A 21,029-nucleotide genomic window follows, 5' to 3' on the forward strand; every position below is an offset into this window, starting at 1 on the left:
GAAGTTGAGGAGGACTAGAGGAAGACCCTACTGCATGGCTCTTTAAAGTTTTAAATAGTGTCTTGGTTTTTCTTAGAAGGGGAAGAAATGGAGGCAGTGACAGATTTTACTTTCTTGGGCTCCATGATCACTGCAGATGGTGACACGAAATTAAAAGACGCCTGCTTCTTGGGAGAAAAGCAATGACAAACCTAGACAGCATCTTAAAAAGCAGAGACATCACCTTGCCAAGAAAGCTCCGTATAGTTAAAGCCATGGTTTTCCCAGTAGTGATGTATGGAAGTGAGAGCTGGACCATAAGGAAGGCTGATCGCCGAAGAATTGATGCTTTTGAATTATGGTGTTGGAGGAGACTCTTGAGAGTCCCATGGACTGCAAGAAGATCAAACCTCTCCATTCTTAAGGAAATCAGCCCTGAGTGCTCACTGGAAGGACAGATCCTGAAGCTGAGGCTCCAATACTTTGGCCACCTCATGAGAAGAGAAGACTCCCTGGAAAAGACCCTGATGTTGGGAAAGATTGAGGGCACAAGGAGAACGGGACGACAGCGGACGAGATGGTTGGACAGTGTTCTCGAAGCTACCAACATGAGTTTGACCAAACTGCGGGAGGCAGTGGAAGACAGGAGTGCCTGGCATGCTCTGGTCCATGGGGTCATGAAGAGTCGGAGATGACTAAATGACTAAACAACAACAACAATAAACAATGCTTTAGCATAGCATCTGTTGAGCATAACCAAATATGAGTTTTTCCATCTTTGAGAGATGACCAACCTGGACGCAGCCAATGAGCAAATTACAGGCGTTTGCAATCAAGGGTAGCATTATCCCTTTCAAACACAGAACAAAAGCACAGTTTAGGATCTTATCCTAACCACGTTCTCTAGACTAGAGAATAAGTTCCCCTGATTCCAGGATGACCAGCTTTCAAGTAAGCATAGTACAAAATGAAGCATTTGTTGCAAATGCTGACATCTATTGGCCCTAAGGAGAACTGCAGCATTAACAACTAAGAGTGCTGAACTTTTAAACAATGGAATCCTACACTGTAAGTACACCTTAACTTAGAATCAAGTCTCACTGAGTTCAGTGGAGTTCACTCCAAAGTATGTGTGCATTTCTGATTCAACACAATCCGTTTAGATAATGGTTACTTGTGTTGATGCAGACTATGATAATCTTATGATGACTAATTCTGGTTATGCCTCAAAGGTCAGTGCTGAACCTCTTCACTTGCTGACACGTCCAACTTTGCAATCACATGATTTTCATTTGTGACATTTGCTTTAAGTTTCAATTTCATTATAAATAAGGACCTCACCCCCCAAAAGGGGGAGGAATCAGGTAATCCCAGATAGGAAGAAGACCCATCTCACATATTGTGCATGGGGAGATGAGCTTTTGGTCATAGAATCATAGAATCATAGAGTTGGAAGAGACCACAAGGGTCATCGAGTCCAACCCCCTGCCAAGCAGGAAACACCATCAGAGCACTCCTGACATATGGTTGTCAAGCCTCTGCTTAAAGACCTCCAAAGAAGGAGACTCCACCACACTCCTTGGCAGCAAATTCCACTGTCGAACAGCTCTTACTGTCAGGAAGTTCTTCCTAATGTTTAGGTGGAATCTTCTTTCTTGTAGTTTGGATCCATTGCTCCGTGTCCGCTTCTCTGGAGCCGCAGAAAACAACCTTTCTCCCTCCTCTATGTGACATCCTTTTATATATTTGAACATGGCTATCATATCACCCCTTAACCTCCTCTTCTCCAGGCTAAACATGCCCAGCTCCCTTAGCCGTTCCTCATAAGGCATCGTTTCCAGGCCTTTGACCATTTTGGTTGCCCTCCTCTGGACACATTCCAGTTTGTCAGTGTCCTTCTTGGTCCTTCCTCCATCATGCAAATTAGAATGCCAGCTCAGCCTAGGGGGGGAACAAAACTGCAAAAACAACAGCAGGATGAAAATGTATTAAAGAGTAGTTAAGATAAGTGATTAGTAAATAGCCTCCTAAAACATGGACATAAAGCCACTTTAGGCAGCTATATCATATGGGATTTTCCCTTTATTCTTTTTGAGGAGGGCTGGCCCTACCATTGGGTAGAGTCAGGCCACAGGGGGGCATAGAGCCAAGGTGTTGCAGGAGAGAGCTGTGGGTTGCCCTGCACTCCCTGCTGCCCTCATGTCTGGTGCAGGATGCGGCCCTGTCACGAGTGTGGAAGTGAAACCCAACTGCAAGTCCAGCTGACTTCTGTACATGGAATGTGGGGCAATAATCATCTTGTCCTTCACCTCGGGCAGCAAAATGTCTTGGGTCATCCCTGCTTATATACCTGCTTTCAAGTGTAAGAGAGAATTACCCTCATCCTGGCAGCTCTAATGGAAGAGGAGTCTCTGTTGATCTCTCCCCATTGTCCTCTCCACAAAGAATGTTTTGACTCATTTCTTCATAATGACTGACCACTGGGTTTCCTCACCTTTACAGAATGTTTCTGCACTAGGCAGCCTGACCCGAGGTAGAAAACAGAAAGATAAATCAGATTCGAAGTGGTAAAAGCAGACAGATAATTCTAACCCTCTAAATATTTTATTGGTCTGAAACACAATAGATTTATCCACCTTTATGGCATCCCATTTCTAAACTCTGAAGTCAGCTCTCAATATAACAACCATGTAATAAAATAATGCAAATGAAACTACTACTTTCATTATTATTACAATTAGTAATTACCTTCTACACCAACACCAACTCCTTCTACATACCCTATTAGTGAAAGTTTTGTAAGAATCTGTCAGAATATTTGAAGAACCAGTGCTGAAGAACAAAATGACATAAGCACAAAACGCTGGAAGGCAATCAATCAGGTTTCTGCGATACTTCTGATCTAGGGAAAGAAAAAGAGCAGCACTAAAGCGAATCCTTCATCTCAATTATCTTCAAAAATCCCTACTCCTCAGCTGCAAAGAATTTCTTGTTTTACAATATGTGGCTTGTTGGACTTTAACCACATTTTGCTGCTTCCCAGCCTACTCCCACCTCTGGCCTTTTCCTTCCACTGAGCTCCTTTGGAATTTCCAACACATTCCATCACCACAAGAAGCTCAGATCATGTCCTCTTTGCTTTAGAACCGTAACTTTCCCCTTATTCTTAATATTTGCATAGCTGCCCCCAATGGTGTTTAGAATTTTCTCTTGGTCCCTTCAAGTAGAGAGTTGCTAGGTTTTCCTGAGTTCCTTTGCCTTCCATGGGTACAGCTTTCTTCATCATGGCATCTTCAGGAACAGGGCTGTCTCCTCAATTTCTTCTTCTTGTGCAGGAGCTGTGCAATATGGAAAGGGGGCCAAACTGTGATTCAGTGAAACTGATTGGCTAGTAGGTTCAGGACAGAAAAAACGAAGCACATACAACGCACAGTGAATGTACCAATATAAGAACATAAGAAGATTCCCTTGCTGGGTTAGGCCCAAGGCCCTTCTAGCCCAGCATCCTATTCTCACAGTGGCCAATCAAGTGTGACTCCAAGCGACTAGGATTCGGAGGTGTTGAGAAGAACACAATGTCATGCTAAGATGATTGCTCCATCAAGGAAAGCATTTGGGCTTCCATGGAGGAATGACCAACCCCCTGTTCCCTTGCTATGCACTGATCCATGGGTTCTCCTGAAACCCCACCCCCAGGAAATTGTGTGTGTGTGAGGAGGGAGAGGCAGGAAAGGCCTGTTGTGGAAGTGCAAGTCCTTGCACATAGCCATCATAGCTACTAGCCACTGGTAGCCTCCCCCACCCCCATGAATTTGTCTGAAGTCCTTTTAGAGCCTTCAAATTTGGTGGGTAAAGGGACCCCTGACCATTAGGTCCAGTCGCGGACGACTCTGGGGTTGCGGCGCTCATCTCGCTTTACTGGCCGAGGGAGCCGGCGTACAGCTTCCGGGTCATGTAGCCAGCATGACTAAGCTGCTTCTGGTGAACCAGAGCAGCACACGGAAACGCCGTTTACCTTCCCACCGGAGCGGCACCTATTTATCTACTTGCACTTTGAGTTGCTTTTGAACTGCTAGGTTGGCAGGAGCAGGGGCCGAGCAATGGGAGCTCACCCCGTTGTGGGGATTCGAACCGCCAACCTTCTGATCGGCAAGTCCTAGGCTCTGTGATTTAACCCATAGTCGTTGCCAAATTTAATGCCATGAGATGGTGATGAAGGCTGCCAGCTTAGATGTATTTGGAAATAGGGTTGAATAGATGAATGAACACTGCAGCAGGGGCTTAGAGTGAACCCTCCATGTCTGGAAGCAGTATACCTCCCGCTTCCAGAAAGTGGGGCCAAAGACGATGGCTGTCATATTCACACATGTGTGCTTTCCTAAAGTTGGCTGCTGTTGGCAGCAGAATGCAGGATGGACCTTGACCTGATCTAGTAAGGCAATGTTTATGTTCTTATCTTGAGTATGCACTCTTAATTATGTGCAGGGGAATAGGCTGACCACCTCACGAACGGTTCACAACCTTTACCCCTGCTCCATCACATTCTGCCACTTGGCTCAGAGTTTGTACTGCTACTTGGCTCATCAGCATGTGCATATAAGTTGTTTTCATTTAATGGGGCATGCACCCTATTTTTAACCTGGCCAGATGTGAACAAAGTCAGGGACACTCCCATCAATCACCCAGTCACCTTCTTTCAAAGTTTGTAAGGAATTTATATCACTGTTCATCAGTGCTGTTTTTCTAGAAAAAGACGTGCTGGAACTTGCCATCAACACCTCCCTTGTTCTCTTATAATGGCCATGGCGCACACCTGAGAGGTGCCGGAATTGAGTTTTGCCGAGTTCTGGCTTAAAAAAAGCCCTGCTGCTCATGTTCTTTCAGGGTGTGTGCATCACACACGATGCCAGTATTTGCCTTATCTCCTTCTGAACATTTCTCTATATTTTTCTGAACAAATAGTGATCTAATTCCGTTGAGCTGAAACTACTGTCAGGTATAAGCTACTTCTAGGACATTCCCTACTGCAGCAGGAGCATAGCTGTCAACCTTCCCCTTTTTTGTGGGAAATTCCCTTATTCCAGTGCCGTTTCCCGCTGCTTCCCGCTGCTATCCCGGATTGTTAGATATCCCGTAGACTGTCCCCGGGACAGGTGAGGCTGCTGATCCCATATTTTCGAGGCTGCTGATCCCTTATTTTCACATCTGAAAGTTGACAGCTATGAGCAGGAGTAAGAAATGTGTGGTTGGAGAAGCCAGCCACTGAAGCCATGCTATGCTTGCCTCTGCACTTGGCGTCCTCCACCCTGTTTTTTTGGACATGAGGGGCACCGCCTCACCCCAAATAATGGGGGCACCCAAATGGCTCAACCCCTAGGAGCTGGTGCCTCTGCTGGAGGGCAGCAGGTTGGGGCAGAGTGTCCTTAAGTTTCCAGTACAAGCACTTCGTGTCTTTACTCTAGAGGAGGGCCTGGATGAGCAGCTTACAGTTCATAATGCTGCTTGCTCTATTCTAATATTTCTTCCAAACAGCTTCAGCAAACCTCACAAGATCTGGGAAACCAACAGAGATAACAGGGAAATATGTTTGCATAAGCATTCTCTAGCACCTCAATCTCACAATCTCTCCTCATTTCTCTCTCTCTCATGGCAATGCCCTTGCAGGCTGAGCTGGGAGTCCTTTTGGCCTTGAGATGGTAGTGAGGGGGGAAGTTCATGCTTTTTCTTCATTCGTGGGCCTTAGAGGCAATATTTTGTTTACTTGCACAGAAGATCCTGATTAAAAGGTCTGCTACCCAGGGAAGCACAAGTGAGTTTTGTTTGTGCCAGTCCTCTGGAGCAGAAAGAGTGCCATTGACTTGTTGCATTCTCTCCTCATGCCCACCTGTCATTTTGTATCTGTCTGGGCACAGGGTGCCCTGGAGTATATGGCTGGAAAACCCTGGGTACGTGCACAGTGTTGCTGATGCACTCAAGTTGCAAGCCTTCGGTATATGACCCTTTCCTGTGTGTAGAACACAGTGCAATTTAGGGCATGAAAATAATAATGTCTCTCCACTTAACTTGAAAGCACAAGGGGGAGAAGGAACGGCATGAGCACAGCTGTGTAGGGCTCATCTGGTTTAGCTACAGGTCAAGAGTGAGGTGAATCTGCGCTGCAGGGTCCTACAATGTGTTTTCTTGGCTCTTGAGTATGTTATTTGTCCTTAAAGTCATAAGAAGTGAATTTAAGTTCAAACATCTGACATGAAAACTGAATAATATCCTAGTTTAGAAAAACTAGTGAAAGCACAGGAAACAGGAAATGATGTTTGTGGCCAAGCTGACCTATCTATGATGGTCACTGGACCTGCTATTGAGCATTCTGCCTGATTTTTTTGCTGAGAGGTTACACAACATTGGCTAGATTCTGATTTCTTTGAGGGGAGGTCAGACACTCTCCAGCACATTGCCTCATCACTTTCCTTATTGCAAAAAGTGAGTTTGTTGCATAAGACTCAACCTTGCATCCCAACAAAGCCAATAATAGGGATGGCTGGAGACAAAAGTAAGTGGGGCCATCGCTTGACACACAGTCTCTCCCTACCCAATGGGCTTCGGCGAGTGGGGGAGGGACAGGCCACTCTTGCCAGAGGCCTGAATCAAACAGTTGCAGAACACTTTCACCCACACCTCCTCCCATCACTCTCTCCATTTTGGCTCCCCTGCATTCTCTCCATACTTCTCCCATGCGTCTTCAGGCTGCAGGTTCTCAACCCCTGGACTAGGGAGTTAGCCATGGATGACCCAAGATTCCACACAACAGGGATTAAGTAATGAGTTTTCCAGTCATGGAACTACAACTAGAAACAGGGGTCTAATCTCTCTAAAGTAAATCACATAAAGAACCAGGTCTAGACTTTTGCATTTAAAATATGCTACCCTAGACTTCAGTTCCAAGATGCAACATCTTCTGCCAAGATGCATGCAAACCAACCCAAGATGCATGCAAAACCATTTTATAGACTTGTTACAGTAGAACATGTTAAACCTGCCTAGTTCATAAATCGTTCATATGCTATTATTGTGCTTGCATGCAGGATGAAGTTTGAACTGCCTGTTTAATACTGGAAAGGTAATTGACCTTTCTTACCTGCAGAGCCTTTTCCTCATGATGTTTATCCATTACAGCTAGTAAAATGCCTTTCCAAATTAGTTCTAGCCCATAAATGAGCCATAAACAGAGAATGCATCAAACTAATGCCATTGACATTAGTTAATGGTTTTTAGTGTCTGTAGCTGGCTTATCAACTCTGAATTTATATGTTTTTAATCCTTAACTTCTTGCAGAACCAGCTACCTAATAATCACAAATGCTACTCTCCAGTGGAGTGCGGTGAAATGTTGCATAGGGGAACAGTTAGGGCCAGAGACACCAGCTTGCGAGGGCGATGGAGGAGAGGGAATGTTCCGTACACAACACTCTTCCCTTTACCAGGCCTCAGACAGAATGATGGAACCCTGCTGCCTCCCTCCCAAAACCAGGACTAGCTTAGCCCCCCTAGTCCAGCCTAATCTAGTGGATAGCGCTCTATGTTAGAGAAGCAATCTATGTCTCCAACGACAAAGTTTGCTTCCAGATTACCTGTTTAATTAGCATTCAGCCTGATTTGTTTGCAGAGAGATTTGATTATGTGTCAGCTATCCAATGAGCATTTATCCTGATTTATTTGTGTAGAGACTGGATGATGTGTTATCCCACACCTTCCAGTGCATTTTCTGTTCACTTTCCTTTTCAATATGAGTCTGATCTTTTGGGGAAGTGGGTTTGTTTTGCAAGCGCTCCCAAATCAGCTTTAATTGTGCAGTGAGAGTTTGCCAAGATGCAATTGAATCTCACCTGGCGGCGGCAGGGGGGGGGGGAGACAGTCTGGAAGTGCCCAGAATATGTACCTTATTCATCTTTTATGTACCCCCTACTAGAACAAACTCAATACAATTTATCAGGGCTGATGAACCACCTACTAACCGTACCTCCATCTTCTCTGGATTCAGTTTGAGCTTACAAGGCTGCAACCCTTACTTCCTAGATTGTGTATTAAGTTCCACTGAGATCAATGACACTTGCTTCCAAGTAAATATGCTTAGGACTATAATGTAAAAGATGCCGAAAATGTCTGCAGCTGGATTTGATGCCTCTCCTCCCCCTCCCCATCACAAGAGCGGGAGAACATGCTCTTTTGTTTGCATCAGGAGCCAAGTGTTATGTTTTGCAGTGGGAGCTGACCCAGTTCTCTGCTGAATCCGTTATTGACTTGTCGGCTGCTGCTGCTGCTGCTGCTCTCTTTGTACAGAGCCCTGTTCCCCCAACTGAAGGTGCTTGTGTAGCATTTCACTCAGTTTTATGAAACTCTGTTCTATGATATAATGAGCTTTTGCAAAAAGAGCAAGTGCTACCGGCTTCAACTGAGGTCAGAAGGATCTCTCTACCATTGCACTACAATGTTCTGCTTTATGCTGCTGAAAAGCTGTATCAATAGACTTTCTTTTCAGTGCATAACTTACTGCAGTGGTGCAACTAGGGAATTTTAGACTCTGGACTTAACGTGGGGGGGGATATGGGTGGGGCTTTAAGGTAGCCATGTTTATCACTTCACAGCGAGTATTTCTCTTCTCCGCCTCCTCCTCATGCTTTACAAATGCTTCTACATTCTTGATATGTTACAGCAAAAAACAAACAGATAACAGTTTGCCAGCCCTGGTTAAAGGTAAATTAATACTCTCAGCATGTGCTGTTTTTCATTCTGTATTCACTTCCGTCAGAGCACCATCACGACCACAAGAACAAGAGTTTGTTTCTGTTGTCCTGATGCGAAATGTATTAACTTGGGAATCAGCACCACATTGTTCTAGAAAGGGATAATATATTTTAAAACTAAAAATAATGCAATGAGCATCTGTTACCATGCACAGCCAGCTACCCTCTCACTTAAAAAAGAGTGGAGAAGGAAGGATGTGCAGGAGTCTGCGCCATCCTCTCTGGGCCCCTAGCTGCCCATATGCCTGTCTGGATCTGCCCCCAACATCTGCTGCTTTCTCGGTGGCCATTTGCGACCCGGGATTTCGGCCACTGACCTGCAAGCCCCGTTGTGCTATGGACAGAGAGTTGGTTCCCCGCTCTTTTATCAAGTCGCTTTTGCCTCGGGCAGCGAACCAGGAAATAGGAAGCAGCTTCAGCCCCCGATTTTACCGGCAGGCTGCGCGCACCCTCCCCGTTTAGTTTCCAATCCGAATTGAGGGGGAAAAACCCGACCTGGTCGGTGTGAACACCCTCAGCCTGGCAGACCGCGAACCGGGACGTCGCCCCCCTCTTCCCCAAGCTAATGACTGGGACCGGATGACTGGCGGTCTTTCGAGCCACGTTCCTCTCGGTCGACGCGCCGCCGGAAGAATTTTGGCAGGTCCTTCCCGCGCTCCCGCCCTCAGAGCAAAACGACGCCGGAGCTCGTGAGGCCGCCGAAAAGGTTCCCGCGCTCTCGGTGCGGACGGAAGGCGGGGGAACAGCTTGGCAGGCCCACCCCCACCCCCACCCTGCTTTCCCCGAGGCTGCGCAGGGCGCAACGCTAACGGCACTGCGCGACTGGAGAACCCCGGACGGGACCGTCGGGGGGCGCGCGCCTGCGCCACTCTCTGCGCCCCTCCCCGGGCTGTTTCGCGGGACGGAGAGAGTTGCCATAGCAATAGCAGGAAGCAGCGCAGAGGGGCGGGGGGCAGGCAGCCAATCCGCGCCCGGAGGGGCGTGGTGGTGGGCGTCCAGGTAGCTCCTTCCAACGCGGGCCGGGGGGTGGTGGTTTCTGGCTGACGCGCCTCGGGGCGTGGTGACGTGCGCGGTGGAGGCAAACCTTGAGCTGGCAACATGAGCCGCGAAAGGTGAGCGCAAGAGGCAGAAAGTCCGGCGAGGCGAGGCGTGCGCGCGGGGGCGCTCGCTGAGGGAAGAGCGAGGGATCCCCGAGTCCGCGCTGGTGGCGCTTGCTGCAGCTGGTGTCCCGCCGTCGGAGGAGGAACTTGTCTCTCAGAGCGCACTTCCTCGGCCGCTATGGTGAGCGGGGAGCCGGAGCTCGGAGAGAAGCGGACCGGGTACCGAGCCGAGCCCGACCTGCTGCAAGAGGTGAAGCCCGAGCCGGCGGACGCCGAGACGCCCAACGGGTCGGCGCCGGGGTCGGTGCCGGAGGTGCGCCTGTCGCGGCGGCGCTGGGCAATCGTCTTCCTCTTCAGCGCCTATTCGTTCTGCAACGCTTTCCAGTGGATCCAGTACGGCAGCATCAGCGTCGTCTTCGCGCGCTTCTACGGCGTGACCCCTTTCGCCATCGACTGGCTCTCCATGTGCTACATGATCGTCTACATCCCGCTGCTCTTCCCGGTCGCCTGGCTGCTCGACAAGAAGGGGCTGCGCCTCATTGCCCTGGTGGGCTCCGCTCTCAACTGCGTGGGCGCCTGGGTGAAGACGGGCAGCACGAAGACAAACCTCTTCCCCGTCACCGTCCTGGGACAGGTCGTCTGCTCGCTGGCCCAAGTCTTTATCCTGGGCATGCCGTCCCACATCGCTTCCGTCTGGTTTGGGTCCCGGGAGGTCTCCAGTGCCTGCTCCATCGCTGTCTTTGGTAACCAGGTAGGTGGCAAAATATTCAGGTACGCATTAAGCCACGGGTTCCCAAGTTGTGATCCACAGATCACCAGCTGTCCACAAGCTTTACTCAGATCCTTCGTAGTGTATCTGTGGCTGAAAATAGTAGATGGTGCATCGGTTGCCTTTTAATATTTGTACTGATTTTTAATTGCATTTGTATTTCTTATATTGTACTTTGTTGTGTTGCAGGTTGAAGTTTATAGAATTCAGATTGTGTCTTTTAAAACTTAAATACAGTTTTTCATTTATAAATGTATGAATCTCAAAGTGATTCAACTACAGGAGTTCAGCTGCAACAACCACAACTAAAATAAAACTCAATATATTTACAATCAGGAAATGCCGGGGTAAAAAGGAAGGTCTTTGGGAAAGTGCCCTATTGTCAGTGCTCACTTGATCTCTACAGGGATCTACAGGGGTCACACCCACACCTTCCATTAAAAGCACATTTAATGGGGGCCCTTTTTTGTATTAATCATTGTGCATTCGCCACCAAAGCAGCCACTATGTGTCCTGGTGCCTCTTTCAGATCAGTTGAGCAAGTTGTCGTGTCTTTGCAATGGCAGCACCATCAAAATAAATAAATTAGTGGGTGGGGGCACAAAAGGGACAAAGTACGTTGAACCTTGTCCAACATATGGAAATGAAAGAAGCGATCAAAAATACAATTACAAATCACACAGCATCTATCACCATTATAATTGCTACAATAGACAGAAGAATCATTGAGTGGTCCACCAATATTCTTAGCAGTGGTCCATGGCAAAACATGGTTTGAGGACCACCAAATTAAATAATACCAACAATTTCCATCTTGTTCAATAGTATAAGGTCGGAGAGAAAGAGATGAGGGGGGTTAGAGGAAAGGAGGTAGTCCTTTCCTCTGCATAAGACCACATAACACCGGTCTTGAAAGATCTACATTGGCTCCCAGTACGTTTCTGAGCACAATTCAAAGTGTTGGTGCTGACCTTTAAAGCCCTAAACGGCCTCGGCTCTGTATACCTGAAGGAGTATCTCCACCCCCATCGTTCTGCCTGGACACTGAGGTCCAGCGCCGAGGGCCTTCTGGTGGTTCTCTCGCAGCGAGAAGCCAAGTTACAGGGAACCAGGCAGAGGGCCTTCTCAGTAGTGGCACCCACCCTGTGGAATGCCTTCCCATCAGATGTCAAAGAGAAGAACAACTACCAGACTTTTAGAAGACATCTGAAGGCCACCCTTTTAGGGAAGCTTTTAATGTTTAAAAGACCACTGTATTTTAATATTTTGTTGGAAGCTGCCCAGAGTGGCTGGGGAAACCCAGCCAGATGGGCGGAGTATAAATAATAAATTATTATCGTTATCATCTGATCTTGAGAGGGCTCATCTATGTTTTTGCTTGCCCCATGCCTAGAAAGGACAGGCCCATGTGGTTTTCCACTTGACTCACTCTTTCTAGGCACAGGTCCAAGTAGTTTTCTCCATTCTCAGGGGAAACCTGCTCTTTAGCTCTAAATTGGAGCAAACATCAATCCATTCCAGAGCAAACCCAAATTGCTGCTTGCCATTGGCCCATCTGGGGTTCTAGTTCCCCTGCCAATCAGCTGACATCACACTGATTGGTGGGTGTCAGCTGGTGGGCAGGGGTGGTGGTGTTCAATTCTTCATTGGTGGTGTGCACTAGTTCCCTGCAGAGAACTGGTGTTCACAGATAATGCAACAGGATGGTACACTTAGTTCATTAGCTGATCAGCAGGGTGGTGTTGGTGTTAAATTCTGGTCAGTTTGCCTGAACAAATCACTTTGCATTGAAACCCCTGTGATCAGGAAGGGGGTTGAATCAAAACTCCTGCTAAAACTACCCCCCCCCCCAACTTTACTGATGTGCTTTGATGTTCCGACTTTGGGACTTCAAATCACCAAATAACATGATGCCGTTGTGATATCAGATGATTTACAGGCAGGCCACCCACCTCTCAGATTTGGTTTGAGAGACCAATCCTGATAAGGATCTGACCTGTGGAGCCAAACAGGTTCCCCGCCTGTGATCTACTTTGTAGGCTAAAAGCTTGCTAGCATAAAGGAATCACTAACCAGTGGAAAGTAACAGTGGCGAGTAAATCTAGACGTAAGACATGTGTTGCTATACTTCCTCAGGCATGTGCATAGCTGGTGCACCAGCCTAAATTAGGCATAAATGCTCCTGGCAAATCCTGGTGCAAGGCAGAACCCAGGAGGATGCCCAGACTGTGAGTCTGATTCTTCAAGGTGAGTACTACCCCATCCAAAACAGGCTGAATCCCTATTCCAGAGTCTGCATCCTTCCTGACTGGGAGTGCCTGTATCTATTTTAGCTTCCATTTATTCATCCTCATCCAGCCCGTTACTGTCCCTAGGGATGTGCTTCTGCTAAAGTTCAGTACAGTGATACCTTGGTTTACAACCATAACCCGTTCCGGAAGTCTGGTTGTAAACCAAAACAGGTTGTAACCCAAGGCTCGCTTTCACCAATAGCGCCTCCCCCCCAAAAATTGGTTGTAATCCAAAATAAAAATGGGTTGTAATCCAAAAAAAGGGACACACACTTCAGGGTCTGATGTGGTTGTAATCCAAAACGGTTGCAAACCAAGGTACCACTGTACCTTTCCTAGCTAACAGCAGAAGTCTGGAACAGTGTTTCATGCTCTCCGAACAGCATAAGGTGTTTATTGTTACTGAATTATCAGAACTTCCTTATGAAGTTAAAATAACAATCCAGTTATTTTGTGCAGTTTCCCCCCCCTCTCTTTTATTTTACTTCATGCTGTGTTTCTTACTGGTTTCATATATATATATATATATATATATATATGCAGGTTTTGGTGTCCTCGGGTGTCTTCCCGTGTAAAAGTTGGGGTGTCTAGGCGACGTTTCGACGAGGTCTCACTCGTCATCTTCAGGCTGGTGCTTTCGGCTTCTTGTTACTGGAACAGAGCAGGATCTCAGTGTTTTAGTTCCTATAAATACTGTTGAGGAGGTGTGGTGTATAGCCTCCAATGTTCTGGGTAGAGAGGAGGTTCCCAGGCTGGTGTGCCTTTTCTTCTTTTGTTCCTTAATTACTTGAGGGATATCTTGAGTGATTTCTTGAGTGATTTCCTGAATCCCACTTAGGTGGGTCATTAGGTGTGGATTAGTTGCTAAAGCTTTCGTGTCTTGAACTCTTGAACTTTGTGAAGAGTTTTTCTGAGAAGATGGCTGTACTGCACTTGGTTGTGCTCTGGCTTGGCTTCGTGTATAGGGGCGAGCTGTGGTTTTGTGGCCTGTGCCAGCCAGATCTGTGTAGGGATTGCAGGGGGGTGCAGCATCCGGAGGTGCCACCCTGGTTTGGCTACTGGATGGTGTCTGTAATTTATCTGTGGAGAGGGTCTGGGTTTGGGTCTGGTGTGGTTGATTGGTGATGGCGTTCTGTGTGCCTCTGGATCTGGTGTCAGATTTTGTGGGGAGGGCTAATTTCCAGATGTCTGGCAAGCGGGATGTGTCGTCACGCTTGTTCATGTTGTGAGGGTGTTTCTCTATCTCGATGGCTTCCATGATTATTCTCTTGTGGTGATGTTCCATGTTAAAGAGCAATTTGGAATCTGCAAAATTAATTTCGTGTCCTGTTTCTTTCATGTGTTGGAAAAGAGAGGAAGTTTTTTCTTCTTTTTTGACGGCATTCTTGTGTTCTGCGATCCGTGCATTTATTCGTCTGTTTGTTTGTCCAATGTACGTGGCTGGGCAGACTTTGCAGGGTATTTCATAGACCCCTTGGTTTTCCAACTGAATTTTATCCTTGGGGTTTCTGAGGATATTGGCTATTTTTTGGTTGGTGCAAAAGGCTGTTTTGATATTGTGTTTATGGAGGATTTTGCTAATTTTATCTGTAGTGCCCTTGATATAAGGAAGGAGGGCTATGCCATTGTTTTCTTCTGTGTCTTGGTTTTTGGGGGGTGTTTCTTTTTGGATTAGCTTCGTAACCCTGTTTTGCTGGTATCCATTGGCAATTAACACATTTGAGAGATTCTGTAACTCAGTTGTCAAGTGGTCTTCGTCAGCCAGGCGTTTGGTTCTGGAGATGAGAGTCTTGGCTACGGAGTTTATTTGTGCAGGGTGGTGGTGTGATTGTGCATGTAAGTAGCGGTTGGTGTGTGTTTTTTTCCGGTAGATAGTGTGTCCTAGGGAGCCATCAGGTTTTTTGTAGATTAGGACGTCAAGGAAGGGAAGTTGGTTGTTGGCTTCTATTTCCATAGTGAATTGTATTTTGGGGTGTAGGCTGTTGAGATGTGTGAGGAAGCTATCCAGTTTTTCCTTCCCGTGTGGCCAAATTACAAAGGTGTCGTCAACATATCTGAGCCAAAGTTTGGGTTTGTGTTCTGACTTGTCTAAAGCATTGGTTTCAAAGTGTTCCATGTACAGGTTAGCGATGACCGGTGAGAGGGGTGATCCCATAGGTGCTCCTTCTATCTGTTTGTATCTTTGTCCATTGTGGATGAAGTACGTGTTGGTTAGGCAGTGGTTGGTCAGGTCCAAGATGTATTCGGGGGGATTGTATTTGTTTTGAATGGCTGTCAAGGCTTCATTAATGGGCACTTGTGTGAAGAGAGATACAACATCGAAGCTCACAAGTAGGTCATTGGGTTGTAGGTTTTGCTTCTTTATTGTTTCTATGAACTGGAAGGAGTTTGGAACGTGTGAAGAGATGGATTCTGCATAGGGCTGGAGTTGCTTGGCGAGAAATTTAGCGAGATTTTGTAGAGGTGAGCCTATGGAGCTGACTATTGGTCTGAGTGGTGTTCCTTCTTTGTGTATCTTGGGGAGGCCGTAGAGTTTGGGGCATCTGGATGATTTTTCTCTGGGGATGATTCTTAGCTGGATTTCTTCACTGATAGGAGAGGCTTTTATTTTGGATTTGGTGGTTTTTTCCAGATAGGTGGTGGGATCTGTTTTTATAGGTTGGTAGGTAGGGTCTTGGAGTAGATTTGATAGTTTTGTTTGGTAGTCTGATGTGTTCATCACAACAGTGGCATTACCTTTGTCTGCTGGGAGAATGATTATGTTGTTGTCTTTCCTCAGGTTGGTGAGTGCTTTCTGTTCTTCTTTGTGTAAATTGCTTCTGGGTGGTTTGCTGGAGCAGAGGATGTTGGTGACTTCAAGTCTGATTTTATTGGCTTCATCTGGATTGATTTTGGTTAGGCTAGCTTCGACTCCGCATATGATGTTTTCCGTGGGGATGCGTCTCGGGGCGACTGCAAAGTTGAAACCTTTGGAGAGTACTTTGGTTTCAGTTGAGGTGAGGATCCTGTCTGATATGTTATGTACTGTTTGTTTCATGGGTTGTTGTGGAGGGTGGCTGGGCTTCTGGCGTTTCTCTAGTTTGTGGAGTTTGTTGGTGTGTGTGTCTGTCTTGTGTGAGGTCTCCGTTTCAGCTCTCCAGACGGCTAGTTGTTTGCATTTGTCCCAGAGTGCAGGGTGGATTTTGTTACAGAGTTTGAGGTGAAGAGTGAGTAGATCTTTGTTGGTTTGGTTTAGTAGGTATCTTTTCTTGTGTAGTTCGTTTCTGATTAGAGATAGTTCAGTTCGTTTCAGGATCCTTTCGGTAGCTGGGGTTTTAGAGTGGAATTTAAGTTGGAAGCATGTGGGAATTAAGTTGTTGTCTCGGCAGTTGCGTAGGAACAAGAGATCACATAAGATGGTGGCTCTTCGGATTTCTAGTTTCTCGTAGGTTCTTGTCAGCTGGAAGGTTTCCTCCCCGTAGAGGTGAGATATTTGCTTTCGTAGATTTTCACGGGTACAGGAATGCAGGTTTTGGTGTCCTCGGGTGTCTTCCCGTGTAAAAGTTGGGGTGTCTAGGCGACGTTTCGACGAGGTCTCACCAAAATACAATTCACTATGGAAATAGAAGCCAACAACCAACTTCCCTTCCTTGACGTCCTAATCTACAAAAAACCTGATGGCTCCCTAGGACACACTATCTACCGGAAAAAAACACACACCAACCGCTACTTACATGCACAATCACACCACCACCCTGCACAAATAAACTCCGTAGCCAAGACTCTCATCTCCAGAACCAAACGCCTGGCTGACGAAGACCACTTGACAACTGAGTTACAGAATCTCTCAAATGTGTTAATTGCCAATGGATACCAGCAAAACAGGGTTACGAAGCTAATCCAAAAAGAAACACCCCCCAAAAACCAAGACACAGAAGAAAACAATGGCATAGCCCTCCTTCCTTATATCAAGGGCACTACAGATAAAATTAGCAAAATCCTCCATAAACACAATATCAAAACAGCCTTTTGCACCAACCAAAAAATAGCCAATATCCTCAGAAACCCCAAGGATAAAATTCAGTTGGAAAACCAAGGGGTCTATGAAATACCCTGCAAAGTCTGCCCAGCCACGTACATTGGACAAACAAACAGACGAATAAATGCACGGATCGCAGAACACAAGAATGCCGTCAAAAAAGAAGAAAAAACTTCCTCTCTTTTCCAACACATGAAAGAAACAGGACACGAAATTAATTTTGCAGATTCCAAATTGCTCTTTAACATGGAACATCACCACAAGAGAATAATCATGGAAGCCATCGAGATAGAGAAACACCCTCACAACATGAACAAGCGTGACGACACATCCCGCTTGCCAGACATCTGGAAATTAGCCCTCCCCACAAAATCTGACACCAGATCCAGAGGCACACAGAACGCCATCACCAATCAACCACACCAGACCCAAACCCAGACCCTCTCCACAGATAAATTACAGACACCATCCAGTAGCCAAACCAGGGTGGCACCTCCGGATGCTGCACCCCCCTGCAATCCCTACACAGATCTGGCTGGCACAGGCCACAAAACCACAGCTCGCCCCTATACACGAAGCCAAGCCAGAGCACAACCAAGTGCAGTACAGCCATCTTCTCAGAAAAACTCTTCACAAAGTTCAAGAGTTCAAGACACGAAAGCTTTAGCAACTAATCCACACCTAATGACCCACCTAAGTGGGATTCAGGAAATCACTCAAGAAATCACTCAAGATATCCCTCAAGTAATTAAGGAACAAAAGAAGAAAAGGCACACCAGCCTGGGAACCTCCTCTCTACCCAGAACATTGGAGGCTATACACCACACCTCCTCAACAGTATTTATAGGAACTAAAACACTGAGATCCTGCTCTGTTCCAGTAACAAGAAGCCGAAAGCACCAGCCTGAAGATGACGAGTGAGACCTCGTCGAAACGTCGCCTAGACACCCCAACTTTTACACGGGAAGACACCCGAGGACACCAAAACCTGCATTCCTGTACCCGTGAAAATCTACGAAAGCAAATATATATATATATATACACACACACCAACATTTATAATACTGCATGATTGTAGTAAAACCTCTACTCTGATAAATATTAAAATTATCAATAAAGACAGCTAAAAACAATTAGTGGCTCTCTTGTGATACTGGCAGCAGATCTGAGCTCTATACTTCCCCCTCCTTTCAAAATTCGCATTGTTATCAAAGAAGTGTCTTCCTGGGCAGGGGAAAATAAAGGAAATGTACGTGTACATCAAAGTACAATTGTCTCTGGTGAGTTTGTTTGTGCATGATGTGGCGGAAGCGTTCAATGTTCTCTATCCTTCCGCAGGGGTAGCCAGTGTAGAATCCAACAGATGCTCTAGGCTAGGACAACAATTCCCATCATCTGTGACCATGCTGGCCAGGGCTGGTGGGAGTCCAGCAATATCTGCAGACCACAGCATTGGCTACCCTTGCTCTAGTGCCGTCTCCTGCATCAAAGGGAATTCCCACATGCATTTGCCGCTTTTATCTTGATTAAGAGGGAATCCCAGGACTTTCCTGCCTTTGCGTTTGTGGTTAACCTCACTGTGAAACTAAGGCCTTCATTTTAAATATAAGATCATGCAACTAACCCTCAAAGACTGTGGGTTGTATTCAGCAATATGCTCTTCTGATCCTTCTGCCCATGCCAGCATTTTAGCTAGCCGGTTGAAATACTCTCCTTCCCCTCCCTGCCCAGAGCAAACGCTGTTCTGGAGTTCTCCAGAAACCCTCTAAGCCAATTTGGGTGGGTACCTGAGAAGACGAGAGTTGGGGAAGCCACGTTGTTCAAGCAGAAGTCCTTGCCAAGGGCTCATTAGGTGAATCATACCCTATTAACAAGGCAGTTTATAATAAAATACACAAAAATGCATAACATAGTAACAAACAAAAACAGTTCTCCCTTTGCAGTTTAAAAGGCCATGTTTCTGTCAGAATAGGTAGAGACAGGTAGGTTTTTAATGTTTGATATTTTGTTGTTGTTTTATAATATTTGTTGGAAGCTGCTCAGAATGGCTGTGGAAACCCAGTCAAGTGGGCAGTAAGCAAACAAATAAATAAATCTAGCTGCTTTATAATAGCTTGTATTTGGAACATTTTCTTTGCAATGAATGGCCACCATAGGGGATGTATTAGTATTCCTGCAAATTTGATGGATCCTCTTACTTGGAAATCTTTCCTAATTTTCTTGCCAAGTATGCTGCTCTCCAGTTTTTCGTCCTAGACAGAATATTATTGCTAGCATCTACTGTGCTCAATAATGATGTTCTTTTCTAAAATCAGGATATTACGGAGCTAAACAAGAGCAAACAAAATAAGTTTCCCTCCGGCTCCTGTATAAGAAATGCTCTGTGTTCAGGTTCTTCCCCCTCACAGGTGTGGATTGCTGAAGGCAAAAGGGAAGTGCCTGATGCTGACATTGCGCAATAAGAAGATGCCTTGGCTTTCAGGCAGTCTTCCTGAGTTCTGCACACGCAGAAGATATAGGTATAATAATAGCTGTGAGCATTAAAAGTCAGTGTCGTTGGAAGCAAATGTTTCCATGTAAAGGTGATGGTGAAGATTGCTGCACGCATTTGAAAAGAGATAAGTGTGCTTGTCTCACCGGACTGAAATTGCATGTCCTTAAGAATGATCTCTCAGATCAAGTACCATTGATGCATTTTAAATGGCTCTTCATAGCAGAGACACTTAACTTTGTAAAAAACTGTTTGAGCTGTTAGAGACCTAAGTCAGCAGCTGAACAGTTCCTCTGCCAGAGTTGTCTGGAAATGCACACATGCAGACAGAGAGAGAGAGGGAAGGAAGGAAGGAAGGAAGGAAAGAAAGGAAGAAAGGTTCAAATAGAACTCAAAGATAGAACCTTTCTATGGGATTTGAGCATGGGTCGGCAAACTAAGGTCCGCGGGCCGGATCAGGCCCAATTGCCTTCTAGATCCGGCCCATGGAGGGTCCGGGAATCGCTGCGTGGATCGCTAGCATGCATGTTCTTTCCCTCTCCCTCACACGGCTGCACTTTTCTCCTCAGGGATGGAGCAATCTTGTCCCATTCCGGGCGCCATTGACAGCGGGAGTCGGCTCACCCACCTGCCCACCTCAGCAGGGCGGTGCTGTGAAGGGGGCGTGTGATGCCTGTGGCCGGGTGCTGCTGCATTTTCCTTCTCCTCCTCCTCCCTCTCCCTCAGTCCTCCCTTCCTTCTTTCTCTGTGCCGCTTCCTCACACGCTTTCTTCATCCCTTCCTTCCTCCTTCATTCCTCCCATGGCGTTCAGGCAGGTTGTTGCGGTGGCCACGGCCGCCGCTTGCGGGTTGGCAGGCAGCTCTGTCTTCACAGTGCCCCTCAGGAAGCAGTAGCAGCAGGTGGTGGGTAAAAGCTCCGACGACGCCTTGGTTCCCCTACCTCCGTCTGTGGCTCCTCCGCTGGGGCTGCTGCTTCTGCCTTCGACGGCCAACGCAGCCTCCTACCCCGCCATGGCACCTGGCTGGCTGGAGAAGCCCAACTGCAGCTATTGGGACAACAACTGGGACAGGTAAAGCAAAGCATCTTCACGCCTCTTTGCGGGTGGGCAAAAATCGTTCTCCCCCCCCCCCCCAAAATATAGTTGGCCCCCCACAAGGTCTGAGGGACAGTCCCCCTGCTGAAAAAGTTTGCTAACCTGTGGATTTGAATGTGGGATCCCTCTTTTTCCTAAAGAGGGTACAGGTTACTGTAACAAAGAGTTGACTTTTGTAATTTTGGCTGCTTCATGGTGTAACATAGATACTTATGCAGTAGAAACATGTCATAGAATCATAGAGTTGGAAGAGACCACAAGGGCCATCGAGTCCAACCCCCTGCCAAGCAGGAAACACCATCAGAGCACTCCTGACATATGGTTGTCAAGCCTCTGCTTAAAGACCTCCAAAGAAGGAGACTCCACCACACTCCTTGGCAGCAAATTCCACTGTTGAACAGCTCTTACTGTCAGGAAGTTCTTCCTAATGTTTAGGTGGAATCTTCTTTCTTGTAGTTTGGATCCATTGCTCCGTGTCCGCTTGTCTGGA

At 46.7% G+C, this 21,029-nt stretch overlaps 1 protein-coding gene and 1 long non-coding RNA gene across 4 annotated transcripts in view; one reads left to right on the top strand and one right to left on the bottom strand.

Moving 5' to 3' along the window:
- Positions 1 to 2,687: 2,687 nt before the first annotated feature.
- Positions 2,688 to 9,601, bottom strand: LOC310681471. Its single transcript, XR_014513333.1, has 2 exons — positions 9,094 to 9,601; positions 2,688 to 3,317 (listed from the first exon to the last, which is right to left on the bottom strand). It is a non-coding gene; the product is annotated as an uncharacterized lncRNA (long non-coding RNA).
- Positions 9,602 to 9,797: 196 nt separating this feature from the next.
- Positions 9,798 to 21,029, top strand: part of FLVCR2 (FLVCR choline and putative heme transporter 2) — a 60,036-nt gene continuing 48,804 nt past the window's right edge. Inside the window, exon 1 of one of the 3 annotated variants that reach the window (XM_083448421.1) lies at positions 9,798 to 10,627. In XM_083448421.1, coding sequence (XP_083304547.1) covers positions 10,055 to 10,627 — 573 coding nt within the window. In that variant the 5' untranslated portion in view covers positions 9,798 to 10,054. The remainder of the gene's footprint in view (positions 10,628 to 21,029) is intronic. The other 2 variants (XM_083448422.1, XM_083448423.1) reach the window with 2 other exon arrangements.

Source organism: Podarcis tiliguerta (assembly GCF_965153285.1).
Source record: "Podarcis tiliguerta genome assembly, chromosome: 1".
NCBI classification, from domain to species: domain Eukaryota; kingdom Metazoa; phylum Chordata; class Lepidosauria; order Squamata; family Lacertidae; genus Podarcis; species Podarcis tiliguerta.